Here is a 25,082-nt window from a genome sequence, read left to right as displayed (position 1 = left end):
TATAGACTAGCCTACCTAGAAATATCAATTAAATGGTAAATATTTTTGAACAGGTATCAACAACAAGATCCTTTTTTTTTAATATCCACAAGTAATCAAATAAGCCTTAAGTGAAGAAAAATTCAATCTTGCATCCACAGTGTTCTATATAAATCTCCATTCATATAAAGTGTTTAATTGATCTGGAATTTTACAAGAAAAGGGCTTCATTTCCTAGTATAGGCCATACTTTGGCCGGAGGAACCACTGGCCTTGAGAACTCCATTGTGATTACTAGTATCAACAAGATCTTCAAACAATCTGTAGGAAGGTACAAAAGGCTTGTGAGAAACTGCAGGCCTGAAATTTGTCTTTGCTGGAGTTTCCCCTGTGGCAGCATTCATTCCAAGTGAATTATACTGCATCGTATAAGTAGCTTGTGTGAAGGGATTAGGGTTTGTGCTCGGAGCATCCTCCCATGGAGGGGGTGGGTAACTAGCATACTGTGGCTGTTGTTGAGGCCCTGATTGAAGCAGATATTGAGATTGTGAATGAGATTGTGATTGCTGTTCAGGCCTGAAGTGAAATTGAGGCTGCAGCTGAGCTGGAGAATGTTGAGATTGAGGTGAAGATGGTGGCTGTGTTTGAGCCCAAGGAGCAATTGAAAAATCATAAGGCATGTAACCTTGGTTTGCAGGGAAAGTTTGGGGACTCTGGGGGTTCCCCAGACCACTTGTGGTAACAGAATCTGTTGATCCATTTTGCTGAAAAGAAGTAGGTGGAGTAGATGGAGTAATAGGAGTATGAGATGGTGAAGACATTGTGATGCTTAAGAGATCAATAATGTTTTGTTCTTTTGCAGTGGTTTTGACAGGTGCTGGAGGATTGGGCAAGGCTAATGGATGGACTCCATTGGAGCATGAAACTTCATTGGAACTCTGTTTAATTACAGTCGCCACATTGGTATCGTTTGTGGAAATGGCTACACTACTTTCAGTAGAAGTTGGGTTAACTTTTGAATTCCTGAAAAGAGACAAAATAAAGGGATTAAAACGTAGGAAGTTCTGAAATTAATAGTGACTAATGTGAGATTCGAGACCTGCGAGCTAACTGAGAAAATTCATCGTCCTCTTCTTCATCCTCTTCAAAGCTGTTAGCTGCAATGGTTGGCAGTGCAGCAGGAACAGGTGGCACGGGAACAGATTCAGATGCTTCTTCTGGAAATGGAGAACCAGAAGCAATTGCATCATGTTTTGCAAGCGAGCTTTGCAAATTATCATTTAATGCAAGCCCTTGTCCTAGGAGCTCCTCATCACTATAAGGTTTATAGTAGAAACCAAGTTATAGCGACAACGGAAGTAATACATTTCACAAAATATTCAAACTAATTGAGATGGATTGAAGAAAGGAACAACGCAAACAAGTTTCAGAGAGTAAAGGGGTTTTGCACTCAATAAAATAAGAACCCACAATTATTCACAGAACAGATGAAACTGGAAAAGAAAAGGGGAAAATGTTATTTCAATAGGGTTTTGTATTACAAGAAAACTCGCCAGATTTAAGAGTGCATTAATAATACTATCCTATCTGAATTCTGAAAGACGCCTCAAGCTTTAGTATCATTTAACAGCAGAACTTCACTATTACAGGTATCTTTCTAAAACTTCTAGCTTTTGAAACGTACCACAATGAGTTGTGCTTGTAAAAGATTCTCTAGACATCCGATTAACTTTAGAGGTTAACAACCATGAAAAAAATGCTAATCTTGGCCCTTATCTGCCATTCCAGATAGCAACAGTGTTGTGGTGTTAGACATGACAGGCGAAGGCTGCAGTACATGTAACGAGGGAAGGAGAACTAAAGGTTTTCCTTGGTGAAACGATGATTATTAACTCGCAGATAAGTGAGATAATTTAAGAAAAAAGAAAAAATTGTTGAGTGATACACTAGTAATAGTACAGTTAAATGTTCCATCAATAGTTAAGTGTGCCATCAGTAATATGGCCTATTTCATGCGGTATACTAATAAAAAGCCCACAATCAAGTGACAAATGCAACTTTCAAGCTTTGAACGGAAATGAAAGATAGCAATATGACTACCGCAGAACTTACCCAGTGGAGTCAATCAATTGCAAGATCTTCTTCTGGTTGGAGCGACACTGGTCAACGAGATCTTTGATAACTTCATCCTTAACAGCCTAAAATAAAGAAAATATGATGGACTTGGATTACAACTTTTATTTCAATGGCAAAACAAAATCAAACACATGACATTTCAGGATTGAAACATTAAGAACATTATGATAAAAAGAGTACAAATGAGGCTTGGGATCTTAAGCAATAATTTTTTGAACCACAAAAGGTACAAATACCAAAAAAGCGCTATGCAATATAAAGTTAGTGCATAAATTTTGACAAAGAAACACACCTCACGATCATGTGGATTCACAGCTTTTAACATGTCATTTAACAGCTCCATGACACTCCTCATTCTATCCAAGTCTGACAAACTGAACATAGCAAAAAAAAAGCTTTCATCTCAGATAGCATGAGAATAATAGCCATAAAAGCATCATTTTAACCAAAATCTAAGAAAATCTCAGTTAAATGAAAAGCATTAAAAACACAGTTCAATTAACAGACGAAATAGAAAGCAATGAAAATCGACACCTCAAATTAGCATTTTCTGATGACATTGCTTGATCAAGTCTCATTGGTGAATCACTAGGCATACCATGCCCTAAATGAGGAGTCCTAGTGGTGGCCGCTTGATGAGTAGGTGGAGTAAATATCAAAGTAGCATCGCTAGGGCGCTTTGGAAAGTCAACTCCAGATCTCTGCAAAATAAATGCTTCATGAGTTACATAAATGGTTTTCCCACGACAGAATGAAACTCAGTTAAAACAAGCTTACAGCGATTTGAATGTGTATGACATTTAAAAAAAAATTGAGTACAAGCACTGAGATCAACAGTATCATCATCCTCATCCCAAATTATTATTACATCTTCTATCCTTCGTTGTGTGCACCTAAAATACCTAAATCTATTTTCACTATCCAAAATTCAATAAATGCCGCTCTCATAATTTCTCTAATATAATTATTTATCAATTTATTCTTTTAGTTTTGCCACACATCCAAATTACCATTTTCATTTACGACACCACAACTTGTTTGTCAATAATTTTTGTACTGCTAAATACTCAAATCCATATAAAATAGGTTTCATAACTACTGTTTTATAAATGTTACCTACAAGTCTACATAGTACTATACTATATTATAACATAGTCACCCCAAAGCATTTGTTATGTTAATTAGACTTCTTTATCTTCTAAATATGTTCTCTATCACTTTATCATTCTGATTATTTCAATAATGATCTCGCTGATTGAAACTATTTCATTTGTTAAACCATAGATAAATATAGCTTAATTTAAATATTCTTTCTATGCATTTTCATAATAATACAAAAAGTTCTTGTTATTGACATTTTTTAATGCATCCAAGAAAGTCAAATTATTTAGATCTCTTACCAATTGAATTAGTTATTTTAAATAACTTCTTTTTTTATACATATTAATTATATAAATCATGTCAAATTTTAACTATTAACTTTTCAACCATTTCTTGTAGCTTGGGATCATAGCCATGGAAAGTAAAATCCTTAATGATTGACAACAACATCCAAAACCACTTATATTAAAATCCTTACTACAACAACATCCAAAACCACTTATATTAAAATCCTTACTACCTCTATAATAATAAATTTAATAGTGGGGCACTAAATTTCATCAACAGCTGATAACACAAACCCTAACTTCCTAAGCCATGGCTAGTTCACTGCAATGTCCACCACCAGCAACTTAGAGATTTATCCAACCCTTGTTCTTCACCTCAAATATTGGTGGTGTTTGATCCATTATCTTTAGCCATAACTAAATCAGGAGCAACAACGATCGCTAGTGATATTTCTTTAATGGCCAACGACAGCTGCAAGGACAATCGCTAACAACTATGATGACAGCTGCTGCAATAGGGGCATTACACTTGGGACACTAACTCTTTGAGGGCCCCCTAAACCTATCAAGGTAGTGAGTTGAGGTTGGTCTATATATAATAGTTATTACGAACAAGAGCTTGTCACTCTCCTTCATACACTTTTTATTGCACACCTATTTCAATCAAATGCAATATATATATATCACAAATTAAATGCATGATAGATGGAATTTTTTGGTCTCATTTGGTTAGATGAAATCTAAAATATTTGAGAATTTTGAAAGGCTATATTTCCAAATGATGAAATAGAGAATCAAACTCTTTTGTTCAATTGAAAGTGCAGGATAATATACTTAAAATCATCACTAGGACGGATACACTTCAAAACCATGATTCTTAGAATTCTTTGATTCTTCGTGATGGAGCTTGCCTGTGTGCTGCTTGCAGCCGCCAAAGACCATCTAAATGACCAACAAACTTCACTACAACCACTAGTGGGAGCACGTTGGTGCTAAGTCAACCTCATTGTGATTGATTTTCACTTATTCTTATTTGAGATTGGCATCCATTTGCAGAATTTAGTTTTTCAAATTCAAATTAATGTCCTCTTGCACCCCACACTCAGATTGCAGAATCTACAAAATTTATTATTTCATAAAAAGTACTTTTAAAAGAAATCAAATGAGACCTTAGATTCCAATATAGATTTTGGGTCTTCGCAATTCACATATAGCATGTGTCATACAAGTATGCAAGCACAAAACAGTAGCAAATAGCACGAGTAATGGACCATATCCTGGAGATAAAGAAGTAGCATATACTTGAAATTCAGCGTTAAAAGAACAATTAGATATGGACACGTCAACAAAATAAACACTACTGAAATTACAATGGTGATTAAAAGACAATTAGATATCAGCATGCCAACAAAATAAAAGTATCACAGTAAAACGGATGATTGCTCGTGAAGATGACTTGAGAAGTCCAAGAACAGTAGTTAAACAGACAGGTTTTAAAAATCAGCATTTTCAGTTCCAAGTTGTTAATGGAGTTCATTTCCAATAAATTTTCTTCAATTTCCTCCTTGCTAGCTCCCACTATCAAACTAAAACGGTGCACAGAAGACAGCAGACAATCGCACATGTATTAGTAGGTCTGAGCGCAGAACAAGTCAAAAATACAATCCTTTTACCAGTGATCCGATTGGACAGAAAAATTATTGTAATAAGGATAAATGATAATGATGAGTCAGATCGAGCCAGTTTTAGCTGAAAGCTAAACGTTGCCAAATGGTAGAGGAAAGCACAAGCTAGGAACACAAATAGTACCTTTAGATCAGTATATGCCCAGAAGTATTGTGGATACTTCCCTCCAGAACCACCAAAAGCCTCTTGCCAAGCATCTAGCAGCACTAAAATTTTCTCTCTCACTTCCATATCAGTCTACAGTGGAGAAATATTTAAACATATATTAATAGTTAAAAAAAAAAAGAAATGTACAATACCTAATGAAGAAAATTATCAGAAACCGTTCCTACCAATCTATAAGATTATTTAAAAGTACCTTCTTGTGTATATGTACATATTTGTTAATCCATGTGTGTGAGAATGCGTGAGAAATAAATAAAAGCATGGATGCTCGGGTACTCCTGTTTGTCACATATAATGGTGTGCCCAATGCCCTAAGGGTTAACCGACGAGGAAATTAGGAGGGGTGCCTCTCTAGAAAGATAATGGCTTTATCTTGGTAAACAAGACCATGATCAACATAACAACCCTGATTTCACAAAAAATTAAGAAGAAACAAAGCCAAAAAAAAAAAGCCATACACTTCCATATATATATACACGAAGCAAGACCAAACAAATCTGCACATATCTGCAGGTTCGAAAGTTTGTGTGCAAATACAGACAATTCACAATATTCAGTTACTAACATATGTGCCATTTAGAAAAACAAACTTACAAACCTATTTTTAAGTTATCTAAAAAAAAAGATAATCTCAAAAACAGATAAAATTGGAAAAAACTCAGGCTGAAATTTAATTTCAGCAAAGTCCAAATTGTAATTGAGATGAACGATGTGGAAAACTAGGATTAAAGCTTTTTAATTGATAATAATATGAAAGAAAAAGAACAAGATACAATAAATCTTCAATTGGAGAGAAAGATGTCTCTCCCAAATCCCTAGCCACCGGCAAGAGCCCAAACCTCCTAAAAAATTCTAATTTCGGTAAAAACATCTACGACCCTAACCCTAAGAAAATAGCATACTTAAAGCATACAAAAATAATGCAAATCTCAAAACATCTCCTCTTTTGAGTTTTTCCCTCATAACTCCCCTTAGTTTCTTGTCTAATTGCTGTTGGACCCCACCCCAAAAGGGGGATGGGAGTTTGAGGCGGATTTTGTTCACCTCCTATACCAGGACCCGTCTAACAATACCCCCTCCCAAAGGCTCACCTTATCTGTAAGGTGAAAAGCCGACTCCCTCAATTTCTTTATCATCACAAACGGTGAGAACCTGAATAGTTTGCTCCTTAGATTTGTGCCTCGGCGTATATGCCTCAGTGTATACTTCTCGTGACATTTGAAACATAGCCCTTTCGCCCTCTTCTCCTATAACTACATTTATGTGAGCTTCTTGAAGTTTTTCCCATATCTCCCTCCTATAGTCTTCTCCTTTGAGGTCTCCCTAAGAGTACCCAATGTTGACTCCTTGGATGCCAAAAAGATGATGATCATTCTATACGAACCTCCTGAGCTGCTACCTCCAATCCATCCCTCCAGGTGCCTCGGATCCTCCACTAACTGGGCTAGCTTCATAGCCTCTCTCAAATCACGAGGTCTCATTACTCTAACTGTCACCCAAATTTTTGGTTTGAGCCATTTCATAAAGTTCTCATCCAGTACAATCTCTAGAAGTCATTTTAGTCTGTTGGTCAGGTGGTCAAACTTCTCACGATAATCCACCATGGTCCCCTCTTGCAATAGGAAAAATAACTGCTCATAGAAGTCCTCTCCCCTTCTGGTTTAAAAACATTCCAATAAGTAATCCTTAAACTCCCTACAGGTTCGTATGTGTCGCCTCGTATCCCTCCACTAGTATCATTTCAATGCTTTCCCCTCTAAGCACATCCCGACTACCATCAATCTTTCCTCCTCTATCAACCTATTGACAGTAAATTACCTTTCCACCTTATAAATCCACCCATGGGCATCATCTCCCTAAAAAATAGGCATCTTCAGCTTCCTCACCCTCGAATCTATTCCATTCCCCCTGTTTCCTCCATAATTTCCCATTCCCAAAGGTGGTGGCTCCCCCCAAGTGTCCCAATCATCCTTTCTATGCTCTTACCCAAACCTTTCATCAAATTCCCATATTCTCTTTCCAAAATTCAGCGCCCCTTTAGATCATAATCATCCCCTCTCCTTTCAAATTCAACCCAGCCCCTTCAAATTCTACACCCATTTGATCATAATTTTCTCCTCTCCTTCCAAGTGCAACATCTCTTCAGTAATAATTAGCCCCTCCCCTTTCAATTTTACCCATCTCCTCTCAAATTCAGCACTCCTTCGTTCATGTCTGATCTCCACACACCTCTCCGAATACCCTCTACCCGGCTCCTCCCTAAGAATGGGTTCTAGGGGAGGCAGTCTCTCTTCTCCCTCCATAATCTCCCCATCTTAATCTTCCCTTTGACTTATCAGATTAGGTTTCCCCCATTTCCTTGGTTGTCAATGGCTTCCCTCTCCTCCAATGACGTTATTTTGGATTGGCCCTCAAGCAACTTCTTCAACATTTCCTCAAGGATGAAAATTTCCCATCCATCTTCTCGTGGAAAGCTGAGATTTGACTTTAAAAATATGAAAAATTGAGTTTGGAGATCTGAAGTTTCAGATTTCAATTGTTTGATCTTCCCTTCCAACACCTCTACCTTTTTTTCCTGCCATAAGTACCTAGATTTAGGCTCCAATAGCAAAAAAAAAAACAACTTTGATACAAATTTGGCCTCTAAAAAGCAAAAAAAAAGTATGATCGGAGAGGAAACACAACAATAATCAGTGAGGAAGACTTCTATCCTCAGTAAGGAGACATAAAAGACAGGGTGTAATGCTGATGTGGGTTGTAACCACAATTGATAGGCTATTGCTCCAATGCGCTCAAAGACCTCATAAGGACCAAAATTTCATGGAGATAAGTTTTCATTCTTCCTCCTTGCTAGTATTTTTTGTCTGTAGGGTCTCAATTTTAAGTAAAAAATCTCTCCTGGCAGAAGTTTACTTCTCTTCTGTGCTAATTAGCCTTCCTTTTTATGATCTGTTGGGCTCTCAACAAATGTCCCTTGAGCTCAAATAATATATTGTCCCTCTCTTCTAAGTACTACTCTACATCATATTCTAGTGTAGTGTAGATCTCTCCTATAGAGAATCCTAAACGGATCAGTCTTTGTTGTTGAATGGTATGAAGTGTTGTACCAATACACAACCCACACAATCAACCTTTCCCACTTCTTCGACGTGTATGATGCGAAGCATCTAAAATAGGTTTCTACGCTTCTTTTGACCACCTCTATCTGGCCATTTGTCTGGAGTTGGTAGGCTATATTTTTCTTCATGACTATCCCATGTAAACGAAATAACTCTTTTCAAAAGTAGCTAAGGAACATCTTGTCCTTATCTGACACAATAGCTTCAGGGAATCCATGCAAGCGCACCACTTGTATGAAAATAGTAGCCACAGTAACCGCGATATAAGGGTGCTTTAGAGGGATGAAATGGGCATATGCGCTTAGGCGATCCACTACTACTAATATCACTGAGAACCCCTCTAATTGTGGTAACCCCTCGATGAAATCCATCTTCATCTCCTCCCATACCCTCACTGGTAGAGCTAGGGGTCATAGTAATATTGCCAATGTCATGGCCAAGTACTTGTAGCTTTGGTATACATCACATCAAACTATGCAGTCCTCTACATTGTGATGAATCCTCACCAATATAGTTCTGTAGATAATCGACTGTAGGTTTTCTGAACTTCGGAATGCCCTCCAATTGTACTTCCATGAAACTCCTGTAGCAGCTTGTGAATGTAATTTGATCCTCTTGGTAGAACAAATCTCCCTTGGTCTAGTAGTTGGACTCTCCTTAAAATGTAACCAGAGTGACTAATCGGGTCCGATGGCAATAAATAGGCACTGATCTTCTTCAATCCTTCAACCTATTCATTCTCTTGTTTTAAAGGTTCCCAATTTAGGCTCATAGGTATTGACAAGGTTGTCAACAGAGGCTCCTCCACTCTCCTAGATAGGGTGTTTGTTGACTTGATTTCTAGGCCAGGTCGATACTGTATTTTGAAATTATATTCCAACAACTTAGATAACCACCGCTGATGCTCTTCTGTGACCATCCCTTATTCCAATAAATATGTTAACATCTGTATGATACAAAAAATATGTATGTATACCTTTGTCGCTAAACCCACAAAATCTGCCCGAAATCCCGCTGAAAAAACACTGTTCAAACGGCGTCGTTCGCGTCTCCTCGCGGGAATCCTATGACAACTTGCCTCGATTGTCCGCATCTGTGGTATTTAAAAGGAGGCAAAATGAGAGCTTCAGCTCTCCTGGATCCCGATTCCTCTCCCACTGCCGAACTCTCTCCTTCGCACACCCCGACGCCTCCAAGCCGCAACAGCAAATCGACCGACCTTCTCATTTCTCTAAGCCAAATCCACAACCCAAACTCCACTCAGCTCCCTTCCTCCTCCCTCCATACCGCAAGCTTCCAAGCCCTCACCTTCACCTTCGTTTGGTCCACACAGAGAGAGGAGAAGGCCGACCTCTTAACGCCCTAGACCCGCCGACTCCACCTCCTCCAACTGCTCTTCCTCAATTAAATAATAATAGTTATGATTAGTTATAATTAAATTTAATTATAATTAATCCTTTTTTAATTAATTTTAAAAAGAAAAAGAGAAAATGTTCTCCTCCCTTGTGCCTCGACATACGTGCCAACGCCACCGACAACCCCGCTAAGGTATAAATTTTCCTAAACTCATATTCTCGCTCTCGAAGTTTTCGGCGGACCGGAAAACCGCCCATACAAGCCTTTATTGCGCGTGGTGGGATGGGACACCGGTGCGGCGCCTACAACGAGGCGGGTAATCACCTTAAACACAAAAGCCCTTTCTCGGAGTTCGTGGCGCACCGGAAAACCGCCTATACACGCCTTTATTGCTCTTGGTGGGATGGGACCCCGATGCGACGCCTACGACGAGGCGGGTAATCACCTAAAAGCCCCATTTCAAAGTTCGTGGCGCACCGAAAAACGACCCATACAAGCCTTTATTGTGCGTGGTGGGATAGGACCCCGGTGTGGCACCTATGGCAATGTGAGGTCACTCATAAGTATACTCGAGCGAGGGGAAAGCAAACTATCTTTTTGAACATATACCGTCAAAGACCTATACATGCCTTTATTGCGCGTGGTGGGAGTGAAGTTCACGGCTGTGGTGTCCTCGTCTGAGGACACCTACCATACATGCCTTTATTGCGCGTGGTGGGAAGGCTCAATTTCTCATAGTTTCCACCTAAACAGGGGAGACGCTGGGAGTATGCCAAAATTTCGGGTGAAAATATGGCCGTACTCGGACCTGTTTGAACTCAAAAAGGACATGCAAGAACTTGGACTCAAATGAACACGAACTAGTGGACTTGAGCACGAAACACAAGGACCTTTACTTGAACGAAATTTAAATCATTAAGCAAGACTTGAACACAAATGAACCTAACTCAAATTTGGACACTAATTTGAACAAAGCAAAGGACCTTAATTTAAATTGAACATTAATCAATGTTGCAAGTATTGAATCCTAATTTAAATTACTTTGAATTGGAGAAGATCATAATTAAATGCATAGAAGACTTGCAAACTAGAACTTGAGCCGAACAAGACTTCAAAAGACTGTGGACATTGAGCTTGAACTTGAACTTTGAGCTCGAACTGTACAACATCAAGTAGAACTTGAACTTGAGCTAAACTCAAGGAATTGAATTCAAGGTGATAAGAAGATTTGAACAAAAAAAATATATCAGACTCAACATGAATCCAAATGAGATAAGTGCAAGAGGACTCAGATTCAAATGAACTTGAATTTGATCGCAAGAGAGTTGAGCAACATGAACTCTAAAGAACTTGGAGCTGAATGAAGCATCTGAGTTGAGCTAAATTTTGATTATTTTGATTCTGACAAATGCACAATCAAAATACAGAGGTTCAATAACCAAATATTGATCATTCAAGCGGATACAGATGAGCAGATGAAGATGTATAGTGGACAAGGAGAATCCCTACTACATCTCATTCATAAGTACTAAGCAAGGTGGAGATACATATGCATACATCAATGAATAATGATGTCAAGCTCACCATGTGTATTGTAAACCACTTTAAGGATGAAGAACATGTAAGTATAACTTATTTGCAAGCAACAAGAGAATCGTGAAGGACAGGGATTGATCTCAAAGCTATGATGTGAATGTCTTGGACCATGATAGCTCACTTGCAATGTTGGATAAGAGTTGCAAGGAGGGTGACAATACACTTACAAGTTATAAGGTGGAAATCCTCACTGATCCAGGAGTTATGATGAACAGGATGCGAGCTGCCACTCATAACATGGGAACTTTGTAATAGATATTACATCACCCCTGCAATCAGCCCCTGCCACAAACAACAATGCCTGTAGATTGAGATGGCAATGCCGGCATTTGATAGTGGAATACTCGTCCCTACAAACAAATACAATCAACAAACCACCTGAGATTGGTGAAAGTGGACATGATGCGGATGTAATAGACTCCAACGACAATCCCTACGAGGTCAAATGAACTATAATGGCAAACAACAGTAACAAGTTGCGGAGTTCATATGCGATTGCCATATGTGTTAATATGATCTCCAATACAAACAAATGTCTGTTGATTGAAGAAGGAAACACTGGAGACCAATAATAGAGGATCCGTCTCTACAAGCAAATACAAACATCAAACCACCTGAGATTGGTGAAAGGTGGATATGATGTAGGAATGATGGGTCTTCTACGAACACTTCCAAGGGATCGTAATGGATACAACGGGTCCCTACAAACAAACACAAGCCACTTGTGGATAATAACAGTGGATATATCATAGGTATAATGAACCACTGTGGGCACAAGTACAGATATCACCTACGACAATGGTGATTAAGATCTACGAGTACGTCGAGTATAAGGGGAACTCGATGTATGAAAAAGGACACCCCTTAGCAGAAGGGAGGAGATGTTGGAGCAAATTCGAACCAAACTTTCTGGTGTTCCAAAATTTCTCCTCGATCATATCCTTAAGGAGAAAACAATTTTGGCATTCGCAAATATCAGAAATAACAAGTCTATTATTTTAAAGACCCTAAAAAGAGTTCTTTTCAAGGCAGCGGTTATTGATTTCAAAGTCCAGAAAGACCTCCCAGGTGAACGAGAAAGGGGAGTCAACATCAAGATGATGAGGGGAAGCCTCATGATATGCAGATAAAGTCTCCACCGGATCTGCAACACTCGTACTAGAAGACAGAAGGCATGTATAAGCTCTCAAATGAAATATTGTGTATTCAAATGGCAATTGCCTGCACAACTACAATTATTTCAAAATACGCCTGCATGTGCACCATAATTTGTATGCACATAGGTACACTAAAGGGGAATATACAATCCCGACCCGCATGGGTCCCAGCGAGCGTATTACTGATACACATGTGACGCCTAGGGATGTTGCGTGGGTCGATATGTGAATTCAGGTTCGAACCTGATCATTCTATACGGATCAATAGGAGTCGACAGGGTTCGAACCTTCAAACAAACATACGATTGTGGGGACCGGTGTATTTATTTTAATACATTCATATTAAGCCTTCAAGGTCTATAATTAAGAGAATTCACTCATAAGGGCATAAAGCTTACGAAATCCGATCCCCTATCGGCAAGTTGATAGGGTCAACAGGGTTCAATCAACAAAGAGAAATAACCCATTTCACCCCGATGATGGCCGCGTTGATTGAAGATCTCAACCGGAGGGGTTAATTTCAGGCATTTTCAAATGTCACCTCAAATACCCACAAAGTCCAAAAATTCGAAAAACATAGTCCAAAAATATTTAAAATTGAAATAAATTCATCTGAATACTTAAAGCAAAATCCATCCACCATCGGCGACAGTTTGCCGGGGTGGACAAATCAAAATTTATTTCAGCCCACAAAGAACAAATGCCTAGTCGAAAATATCACTAGGATTCATTCTCAAACAATCTCCTGCTAATAAGGACGTGGTACGTGTCATATAACTGACGATTTTACCGCCAAATGACACCTCAGGATAAACAGTTATGAGCCGGGGCCCTCTGAACCAAGTGATTTTGCCGCCAAATGGCACCACGAAATACTAGTTTATGGCCAGAGCCAATACGATCCTTACTGACATCAAATCCCTGAGATATGAATCAATAGGATATGATCGATAGGGCACAAAGCCCTTTGTTAGCTAAGGTGGATTCAAATTTGTCCCCTTAGACAAACATTCACCCCAGGTCTACAAGGTCCCCTTGGACGAAGCAACCCATAGCTGCTGACAAGGATCCTTCTGTCAGGTTGGGTCGACTACCTCCTCTGAGTAAGTAGACTAGGGACCACGATGGCCCAGGATGACAGAACTATGGGATCTTAAGTGAGTCTATCATCCATTCCCCCACCATCAGCTTTAAGTGCACGATGGTGAAATTTTCAATTTTAAATATTAATCTTCAAATTTCCAAATATCCAAACCTTCAAATTTCCAAATATCTAAACCTTCAAACTTCCAAATCCTAAGCCCATTGCTGCAACTATATGCCAGATAACGCGTATCTCTACGTATCTAATTGACGACTAGCCTTAATCAAAAGTTCTCTCTCGTTATCGGGAGGGATAATTAACTATAGGGGCTTGCGCCTATAGGAAACCAGAACCCATATCATAAAGTCCTCGCAATATGAGGGCTAAATCTCTGGGTAGTGTCTTATCTACAAACCCATCTGCCTTCCAAAATTTACCCCGAAACTAAATCCGTTAAAACTCCCCCTCGCAAAAGAAAAAGCAAACGAGCAGGCGGAGGCCGGGGCCCAATTTTCGGAGCCCACAAAATACTTCAGGATTCTCTGATCTATTCTGACTAGAAAATATCTCCCCAATAAGTAGGGCCTCCACTTTCGAATGGCCAAGATAATAATCATCATCTCCCTCTCGTACACCAACTTGAGTCTTGCCCTAATTGTGAGCACCTGGCTGAAGTATGTAATAGGTCTCTAATCTTGCATGAGTACTGCTCCTAGCCCATAACCTGATGCATCCGTCTCCACCACAAAGGGTTTCCTAAAATATGGAAGTGCTAGCACAAGTACACCGATTATCACTGCCTCCAACTCCTGGAAGGCTCGGGTCGCCTCCTCCCCCCACTTTAAATTATCTTCTTTCAATTGTTCCATTAAAGGTTTTGCTATGGTACTATATATATTCACAAACTTTTAGTAGTAATCGGTGAGCCCCAAGAACCCCCGCAGCTCCATCAAGTTCTTAGGGAGAGGACAGTCCACCATGGCCTGAATTTTAGACTGGTCAGCTAACACCAAGGTTTAAAATTGCGTAAATAAGCCTCGAGGCATTTTTCGTCTGTGAGGCGAGGCGTAAGCCTCGAGGCGGTGTGTGGCGTAAGCCTCACAGACGAAGAATTGCGTGAATGAGAATTTAAGAGTTTTAGCAGGTAAATAATAGTAAGATTCTATCATACAATAAAAACATGTTCGTTTAGTCTCATCAATGCTCTGCTCTATGTTCTGCAGCTCCTTCAAAATTCATGTTCATAACTCGTACATGAAAGGTGCCTTCAACCCTCTCCCATACAACCCTACAGACCGCAACATATTAAAATAGTCCGGCAATGTCGCAACATTAAATGGTATGCCATTCTCAAAAAAAAATCTGCCAATATCCATGCAAATCTGTCGTCGACCCTCTTTGGTACCAGCCGCAAGTATCATATGTGTTTGTCCTCTATCCTCTCTTGGATTAGTCATATACTGGTTCATAGGACCCCATGCACCTCTATTATATATAGTGGTGAAAGAGCCCTTTTCACTATCGTTCTCGAAGTAAGCACCATGTTCGACCCTTTCATCAAATTGCTCCTGTTATAGATGTTTAGTCATGGTACTCTTTTTCATATAAGTTGTAATTTTCTCCTTTACCTTATCTAGAACATTCGCACAAGGTGCTACATTCTTATGTGAGCCGGATAAGTGTTCCTTCATGCAACTTACTCCTCCCTTCACCGCCTTATCACAAAAATTATATTTTAAATATATATGTCTTCTCGCCGCCTCCTACATCAACTTGCACATTGTATTTTCAAGAAGGGTCACACCGCAATGACGTATTTATCGTTTCCTTGCCCCTAACCATGTTTCCTAAAGCACAAATGCAAAATAAAACACAAAAGTATAAAATAATAAGCATGAATATAAAATAATATTGTCCAAGAGACAGGAATTCACATTAAAGTCCTCACCCCTTCCTACTCTCCTATAGAGTCCAATGCAGAGCCCTGCATTGGGTACCCATACCCACACCCACGCACGTACCCACCCATACCCAATGGGCATGGGTGGGTATGGGTACGCCCATAGCCTCGTGGATGGGTATGGGTGGGTACTCAACATCAGAGGAGAACCAATTTACATTACTAATCATCATAAACATGAAGTATATTATAATAATCCTTACTACACAGTGCGCAACACTGAACCGCGTCACGACCATGATAAATTTTGATATGTGGCTTGAAAGTTTGCAGTCAGAGAAAATGATAAAAAAATCTCAAGGCCATTATTCTATGGTAGACTGCATTCAATAAGCTTGGAAAGTGGGTGGGTGTGGATGGGTATGACATCTGGAAAGTCACCATAGGTGGGTGTGGGTGGGCAAAGTCCGTTAGCGCAGAGCGTGGGCACCCAATGGGTACCCAACCAGGACCCCATGTAGGGCTCTGGTCCAATGTCTCCCAATCAAAACATACACTCATGAAGAAACAGACTAACACTAACAACTATTACTAAAGATGATGAATACAACAATATGTCGAGTTGTCGGAGGTCTAAGGGGGCGTGCCCCCTGGTGGGGTTCGACCTGACCGGTCAGGTCGCGGAGTCAAGGGGCATCGCCCTTGTGAGGGTTTCCGGGGGCAACGGCCCCGGAAAAAATTTTATTTGTAAGAGTAATTTTGAAGTTCTACTTATTTTTAAACTTCGTAAGTCCTTTGTACAGAAAGATGCCTAGTGGTACCGAGCATTTACCTAGCGGTACCGAGCATGTACCTAGCGGTACCGAGCATGTACCTAACGGTACCGAGCATGTACATATCGATATCGAGCATGTACCTAACGGTATCGAGAACTATGACCCTAGCTTTCCTATAAGTTGAAAAATCAAACCCTAAACTTAAAAAGAAAATCATAAGAACACTTGAAGAAGTGATGTAGAGGGGCGGCAAGAAACAAAGGACTCACCGGCAAGAGGTGGCGCCGGCGGGAGAGTCGACGGAAACGTGCGGGAGAGCAGGGCGTCTGCGTGCTTCCTGCACGGCTTCGGTTGACGTCTTCGGTCGGGTAAGTGGGTCTTCGATCGGGTAAGTGGGTATAAGGAAGAATTTAAGAGGTTTTTTTAAGTAAGTGGGTCCCCATATTAGAGGCGTATGCCTCAAAGAAAATTGCGCAATAACGATAGTGAGGCACGCCTCACTCCACCTGAGGCGTATGCCTTATGATGCCTGAGAATTGCCTAGGCTTTGAGGCTATTTTGGAGCAAATTGTGCAAAGGCGCGCCTCAAATTACGCAATTCTAAACTATGGCTAACACCTTCTCTCAAGACGCCACATGCCCTAAATACTCCACCTATGATTGCCCAAATGTGCACTTTTTTCTTTCGACAAACAACTGATGCTCCCTCAATGTCTCCATGACAGCCTTCAAGTGTTTCCAGTATTCTGTTGATGTCTTGCTATATATCAAAATTTCATAAAAAAAAAAATACTAGACAAACATTCAGAGATATGGCTGGAACACTAGGTTCATAAGTGACTAGAATGTGGCTGGGTTGTTAGTGAGGCCAAAAGGCATCACCAAGAACTCGCAGTGCCCTTCATGTGTCCTGAAGGCCCTCTTATGCACATCTATTGTCTTCATTCTGATTTGAGAGTATCCTGACTTCAAATCTATTTTGAAGAATATCACAACTCCAAATAACTCATCCAAGTGTTCATATATCACTGAAATTGGAAACTCATCTAACACTGTTTCCTTGTTTAGAACTCTGTTATCTACATAGAAATTCCAACTGTCATCTTTCTTCTTCACCAACAATAGGACTAGAGAAGGGACTCACACTAGGTTTGATGATCTCTTCTTCCATCATCTCCCTGATCAATCTCACTATCTTATTTTTCTAGATCTGGGGATAACGATATGGTCTGACATTGATGGGAGAAGTATCTTCTTTCAAGTTGATGGCAAGATCGTGCACTCAAGGCGATGGTAACCCAACTGATAGCTAAAATACATCATGATATTGTTGTAGAACCTGTTGGGCCCCCAATGGAATTTCCCTTGCATGGAGTTCATGGACCATTTCTATGCTTTGGAACTCTACCAAATATCCCCAGCCTGCATCCTGAATTGTTCTAAGCATGATTTTTAAAGAGACCAAATATCCCTTTAAAGCACTACTTGTTTCCCTTCAATCTGTATCTCCATGGTCAAAGTTTTCCAATTCACCCTCATATCTCCTAGAGTCTGTAGTCACTTCATCCCTAGAATCACATTCGTACTTCCCAAATCCTAGGGAATGAAGTTTCCATCACCTAAATACCCTGCAAGGTCATTACCATCCGTTTACATATCCCCCTGCTCCTCTCTATCTTGCATGTTCCCATTATCACCCCACATCCTTCAGTCATCCTAACTTCAACCCCAACCGATCCACCAACCAGTTTGAGATGCAGTTATGTGTAGCCTCATTGTCCACCAAAACTACCATAGATTACTCTCCAATTTTCCCCCTCGTCTTCATGGTGTGATTGGGAGTAAATTCCACCACTGAGCTCAAGCACACCTTCGCCACATCCAAGTGTAACTACTTAGCCTCCTCTAAAACATCCTCCAACTCGTACCCCCTCTCCTCTTCCCCTTCACAAACTAGTAAGACCTGAAGGGCTCGATTCCTGCACCTATGCCCGGTTGTGAATCTCTCATCACATCTGAAGCATAGCCCTTTTGCCGGCCTATCCTTAACTTTTGCTTTTGTGAGGCATTTGAAATTGCCTCTAGGATGGGCTCTAGTGCCTTTCTCCTTAGGGGCGTCCCTCTGAAATGACATCATTTGGGCCCTCAATGCCAAGGTCGTACAAGTACTCCTATAGGCCCCTCCCATGGTGTTGCTTAGACTGCTCCTAGCCCTTGTTCCAACTCTCCTTCCAAAGCCTGTATCTTCTTTGCTGCCATTTAACTAATTTAGGTTTAAATCCTCTAAAAACAACAAAAAAAACAATGACAATAGCCTTCACACAACAAATTAGCAAGGCGGTCAGAAAAATGTAGCAGAAATTAGTGATGATGACTTAAATTTCAGCCCATGACACTGCTCTGATATCAATTTGATGCGACTTGGATACAAAAACAACAAACCACAGTAGGAAATCCATAGAAAATAAGCCAAAAATAATAGATTTATGGGGAATAGTGGCTGATTTTTATTAATAACACAACAAAAAATAAAAGATATAATCGATATATAATTAGAGAAGTAGATCTCTTCTTCTTACCCTAGATTGTGATAGGAAGCCCTAATAAAAAAAATACAACAACACAACTCAAATTATGCGTAAAACAAAATAACCCTAAATTTCCCCTTAAATAAGCTCTCCCACCTACTTAGCTCCCTTTGCTAATATATTTCCCTCCTAATTTCCACCTCCTTAGCTCCCTTTCCTAATATATTTTACTCCTAATTCAACCATCATATCTTAATTAATTCCTTCTTTTATTTGAATTTAAATTAGGAAACTCCTTTCCTAATTAATCCCCTCCTAACATAAATAATTAGATCTTTGCTGAACCCCACCAAATCAGCCACTAGGGTTGCTGCCTCTGCCTCCGTATCAGAATCTTTGCTGAAATTTAGAATTTCAGCAAGATAAAATAGAAAATTGGTGTCAAAACACTAGATAAAACTTGATAATTAATGAAAGATGGAAGAAAACAAACAATATACAATGGATCTTTAATTCGAGAGAAAGATCCGGCTCTCCTAATCCCTAGCCAGCGACTAGAGAACAAACAAACCCTAAGAGAAATACAAATTCAGCCAAAACATAACATAAATCCTAACCCTAAGATGAAATAACTATTAAAAGCGAACAATACAAAATAAAAAATCAAAATAGCCCCTCCAATTCAAATTTCCCTCTCACTCGCCCCTCTCTCTCTCTCTCTCTCTCTCTTCTTTAATGTGTGGACCCCACCCCCAAGGGGGAGGGGGGCTAAGCCTGGGTGGAACCAGGCTTCCACCTGGTATAGGCATAGGCTGATCCCTCCTAGACCGGCCCCTCCTCGTCTAGTCTAACACAAACATGAACAAATATCTCTTGTTCATGAATAAATTCATTCTAATGAAAGAGTATAACATAAAAAATGACATTAATTTATCCTAAATAAGAATCATTTATTATAATAAAACTATTAATTATATGAAAATATACCAAATAAAGGCTTAGGATAATCTTAAGAAACGTATTTAGTACAAAAAATTACTTATAAAAAATTTTGTTCATGACCTCTGTATCGAATATGAATCAAGCTTCCTAACAAGCATCCTATTAAGCTTGGCATCGAGCTACTTCTCGAGCTTTAAGTGATATTTTTCGTGAACACAAATGAGACAAGCATATAGTTATTCAAGTTTGTTTATTTAAACATCAAATATTTAAAAAAATATATTCAAGCTTATTTAATTACTAAATCAAACTATATACATTTATACATATATTCGGGTTGTCTTGCTTGAAGGGCAAGATTACAAGATCCATTTTTCCTTCCTATTGGTTAGTATAACTTGCATTGCATTGAGATTTGACAGCATGGCTTTAAATACATTTAGGTTGAGTTAGAAGGCATATCTTGTTTAGAGGATATGGGATTGTCATTAGCATTTGCAATATAAATCAAGTGTTGGTCAATCAGAATGTAGCTAAAATGAAAATTGTTGAGTTTAATGTGTTATGAAATTAGTTAGAATGAAAAATTAATATATTAAAGAGACAAAAGGAAGTAATACCTAGTGAATAAGATAATAAAAGATAAACATAAATGATTCGGGCATATACAATGGAGAGTAGAAAAAGATTAACGTGAATCGATAAAAAATATAACATAGAAACCAATCTTAACATGACTAGAAGTTGCGCACAATGTCTTCTACAATTATCACCATATAGCATTCAATAAGTATGAATAGAGAATAAAAATTCAGAAGGGCAACCCCAAATAATTAGAATAAGACTAATGATAAGTATAGTGACTGTCGTTGTACCCCAAAAAGATAACATTCTTAATTTAGAAAGCGTGAGAATGCACTTCTATTATAAAGCAAACATAACATTACCAGATATTAACATATGTTATTACCTCTGTACTGCACAAAGCTACACTGTCTAACAAAGAAAAGAAATGTTCAAAACATAACAACAGCTTAAAACATGGTTGTAGGCAATAAAGTGAAATGAAGATTGAGTAACCTCAATTCAAAGGAAACGATTCTTAAATGGCGTAAAAAGAAACTGAATACATTCTCTTGTTTATATCAAAAGCATATTCTCACGGCATTTCCAGAACTAGAAAAGAAAAAGATTACCTTTTTCCTAACAATTTTAACCATCTCCTGTAGTATATCTCTCTCAGCAACTTGGAAATGAATAAAATCACCACAATTCTTGATCATCGTTTCTAGTAGCTGCAGTGGGTGCTTAACCGATCAAAAATATCATAAAAAATGACAACATACAAACAGAAGGCTCTCGGCAGGAGAGAACCCTAGTTATCATTAACTAATGACTTGGTGTCCTCTTAAACCTAATGCAAGATGCTTAGCGAAGGAATGAAAGAAATCATACTGTTAACGCAAGAAATTGAACCCTGGGGCTTTTGTGTTGCAGTCTTTTCTTCACAGCTTTGACTACCTCTTTTGCCAGCCTATTACATTTGAAATATTAGTTTAGAATTTTATAATAATCCATCTGTATTTACAAGGGAAACTAAACATAGTATATCAAACTCTTCTTCTTTATAAGAAATACGAATTAAAAAAAATAGTCCGGTGTTAAGAAGGATGGGCAACTGAAGGAAGTTAACTATTAGCATTTAGCAATTGTGGGTAATTTGAAAAATATACTTAAACGTGCAGTAGCCAGCATAGTAAAACAAATAAAATATTGGACAACAAATTATCACATTTGTGACTAAAATTATAAAATAAATGTACAAAAGAAGCACTAAGATATTGAGGCCGAACACTTGTTTCAAGATGTAAATGCATTAAGTAGCATACAAACTTATAGATAGAGTTAAAATCCCACATTTTGGTAGATCAGTCACTCACAGCGATTAAGTAAGCAAATCACATTTTATCACAACCATACAATGTAGATCACAAACCTGGGGTAAATGCATTTGAATTTTCCTATTCACATAAATCAAACACATCTCCATTAATTTACTAAGCAATTTAGAGGAATTTCTTATGTGCCAAAGATCCTTCATACAATTCCTAAAATATGATTTAAGTTACGGCATAAATTGGCTTCTCCTTAATTAAGACAGATACATCACATAGAAGATAGTAATTGTCTGCTTAGAAGCTTTGGTCCAACCATGGCTAGGCGCTAGAACTAATGTCAAATTTTGTCATCTATTACATGCCATGCCATGGTACAAGCTACAAAACAATACAGTGCAAGTGTGTGTTCTGCAAATTATGGTTTAAGCAGTGAAATGGAAAAAAGTGAAGTATATGAAGTAGACAGTTTATCAGCAAGATCGCAGCAAGAAAAATACACCGGCAAAGTTAAACCTGTCGATGTAGCAGGTCTAATAACTGTGTAATATAGAAGCTAGATGTCACCATTGATTATTTGTAAATACAATGTTATCTACATAGAACAAAGAACGTTCATGGATATGCAAATTTGACATCTTTTGATTAGATTCTCCATAAATGAATGTGAAACATTGTATATCATCGTGTGCAAAAATTTATAATTTAATACTATCCAAGAAAACTTTAAATGTACATAGGGAACTAGAACTTTCTTCAAGCTTTGACTGATCATTGGATGTCATGCACATTCAAGGTTCTTATACATGGATATGCAATCCAAAGTGTTGCCAAAGTGAAGCTAAACATTGTGGTATGGAAATTATGTATGGTTTCCAAAATATCTGGACATGCCATTAAAGGGACTCCATAGATACAAACATCATCAACATCAGAATCGGTATCAACCATATCCCAACTACTGGGGTCAACATCATGAATTCTCATTTTTCATTTGTTCCTTCTCTCCCTGAATTCAAATACTAGGTGATCAGAAGCATCTGCAACCAACTAATTATGAGAAAGGACTTGTAAGGCATTTTATAGAAGGAAGGATGGTTAAAGAGGCAGTGAGACTAGGTTTACGGTCTTGTCCTTGTGATAGAATTGACAAATAGAGAAGAGCAAACAGTTGTGGTCGTTCTTGTCAAGAGGAAGTCATGCAAATCCAATCAAATATGTTGTATCTGGGATTCCCCAAGATGGATACATGAAGTGTAGGCCTGAACCATAGAGCCGACCCCCATCGTTTTTCCCAAAACGTTCATTTAAAGTTATTTTAAATTTAATTAAAATTACACTCCATTAATTAATCATATAATTAGGCTACTAATTATTCAAGTAACAAAGACTTGGAATAATTGATTTACTAAATATAACTTAATTTACTAGTTAATTTCTAAAACATAATTAATAAGACAATTACAATCAATCACCTAGTGAAATAACAGCGGAACTATGCACAAAGTAGGCCAATCTAAGTCACCATGAATAAAAAACAAAATTAAAAGTTCCAATGTAAAGAAATAGAACTTCTATGATAAAGAAATATCCTACAGGACTGAATTATAAGTTTGGAGCACTTTGCTCAAAGAACTGAAATTTTGGCAGCCAATGCAAATGAAGAGCTTTTCTTTACTTATAAAGCTTCTGGTTAGCTACCCTAACATAGAATTGGCGACATTAATATGGTTATGGTAAAACAGAAGCATATCGAAAAACTATATAATTAGATTTTATTTCTAAAGATTGTAGGCAAAATTTTGGCATAACATGAACTCATGCAAGGGCGAGAATAAGAAGAATCATCCATGCAAAAAAGGGGATTGAATCGAGCTGTGTTTTCCATTTAGTTGCTCATATAGGCCAATCTTAAACAAGCAAGGCAGGACAATATCAATTATCCAGTTGTGTGCTGCTGCTGCCTCTAATAAATTTTTAAGCCCAAATTAGCTTGATCTTGTCCGTCAAAAGCTCCAGATTTTTTGGTTCGGGGAAAGCACTGAGCATATATGGCACAACTTCAACATTTAATCGAGCACTCCGCCCGCTATGAGTTTTAATATTAATTTTATGCATTTTATTATTCATCTTCATTTTTTTAATCAAAGGAATCCCAATGAAGTACGTCAACCCGATTCAGGTTGAACTTCATTGCTCAAGCACAAGCTTAAGGATCTTCCGGTAGGAAAAAAAAATCTCGATTAACCATCGATTTAGTAATTTATTTTGAAGTAATTGTGTTCAGTAATGTTTCCGAGCTATCAAGTCCGACAATTTTTTACCGGCAAAAGGAATTTTCAGCGTACAACAGAAACAAAATACAGGCCAGTATTTTAATGCCAACATCAAGATTAAAGCAGGAAGGTTGTTCCTCCGAAAAAAAAAAAAAGCTGAGAAGGTTCTGATATAGATCACTCAAAAACTGACACATATCTAGACTCTAGAATATTTAAATTAGCAAAGCAAATAATAAGCACAGAGAGATACAAAGTAGAATGTTTATTCCAAATTAGCTCAAATTCGTTTTTTATTAGCTCCACTGTCTATCTCAAAGCTTGTACCACACCAATCAAATTTCATCCATAAAATAAAGCGGAAATAGTGGTGCATCTCCACAAATCGAACTTTGAAGAGCAAAATTAGCCGTGATACTCTTAAAAAAACATGTAAAGCATCGAAAGACAATCCTTTCCACAACTACCATCTCAAACAAAAAGAAAAAGCGCTGCTGGAGAAAACTTTCACTAATATCAAACAAATCAAGACAGCTTCAAAAATTACAGCGAGCAACAAAGCAAGCAAAGCGTCAGGCAAATTCAAACAAAATTATCTGTAAAATATGCAATGAATCCTTTCCCGCCGAGAACAAGAGTAACAGAACCGCACGCCAAAAGTTAAAGAGCATTCACCCGGGATCCGAATTGATGGAGTCGCAGATTTCCATATTCATAGTCCAATCCGGCCCCAGCAACAGATCGCTTGTTGCCTTATCCACACGAACTGTCGCCGATGACGCCATCCTTGCTCCCTCAACGATTTCAATACCGAACCCGACAGCAATACACAAAATATAATGGCCAAGATGAAGAAGAACAGCCAAAGGTCTCTACTGCAGAGATTCCAGCCCAAACCTCGCTCTCACCGCCCTCAGGCCTTGCGACATTACCTTATGAAGAAGTCCCTTCATACTACGGATTTGTCTTTTGGTCGCAGAGAGATTCGTGGCTGCTTCTATAAGGGTTATCGTCGTCGAGTGGAACACGGGCAATGGAGAAAGCCCAAGCCGGAAACTCAGAACAAAAATACAGAGGCGGTCGATTGGCCCCACCACAG

General features: G+C 38.6%; 1 protein-coding gene across 1 annotated transcript; it reads right to left on the bottom strand.

The window, feature by feature from the left end:
* On the bottom strand, positions 1-25,082 carry LOC110101492 (TOM1-like protein 6). Its single transcript, XM_020829408.2, has 9 exons — positions 24,659-25,082; positions 21,268-21,346; positions 21,009-21,107; positions 5,313-5,426; positions 2,650-2,816; positions 2,408-2,489; positions 2,092-2,177; positions 1,079-1,294; positions 1-1,002 (listed from the first exon to the last, which is right to left on the bottom strand). The coding sequence occupies exons 1-9, from the start codon at positions 24,766-24,768 to the stop codon at positions 207-209; spliced, it is 1,749 nt and encodes a 582-aa protein (XP_020685067.1). The 5' UTR covers positions 24,769-25,082; the 3' UTR covers positions 1-206.

This window comes from Dendrobium catenatum, unplaced genomic scaffold (genome assembly GCF_001605985.2).
Source record: "Dendrobium catenatum unplaced genomic scaffold, ASM160598v2 fragScaff_scaffold_1338, whole genome shotgun sequence".
In the NCBI taxonomy this organism is placed as follows: Eukaryota; Viridiplantae; Streptophyta; class Magnoliopsida; order Asparagales; family Orchidaceae; genus Dendrobium; species Dendrobium catenatum.
This window is presented reverse-complemented; position numbering and strand designations above follow the sequence as displayed.

Excerpts from the sequence above, each read along its gene's own strand:
- LOC110101492 (XM_020829408.2), bottom strand. The coding sequence starts at position 24,768 with ATGGCGTCATCGGCGACAGTTCGTGTGGATAAGGCAACAAGCGATCTG. Across the intron at positions 2,178-2,407 it reads TGAATCCACATGATCGTGAG|GCTGTTAAGGATGAAGTTAT; the intron begins GTGTGTTTCTTT and ends TCTTTATTTTAG. Across the intron at positions 1,003-1,078 it reads TTTTCTCAGTTAGCTCGCAG|GAATTCAAAAGTTAACCCAA; the intron begins GTCTCGAATCTC and ends GTCTCTTTTCAG.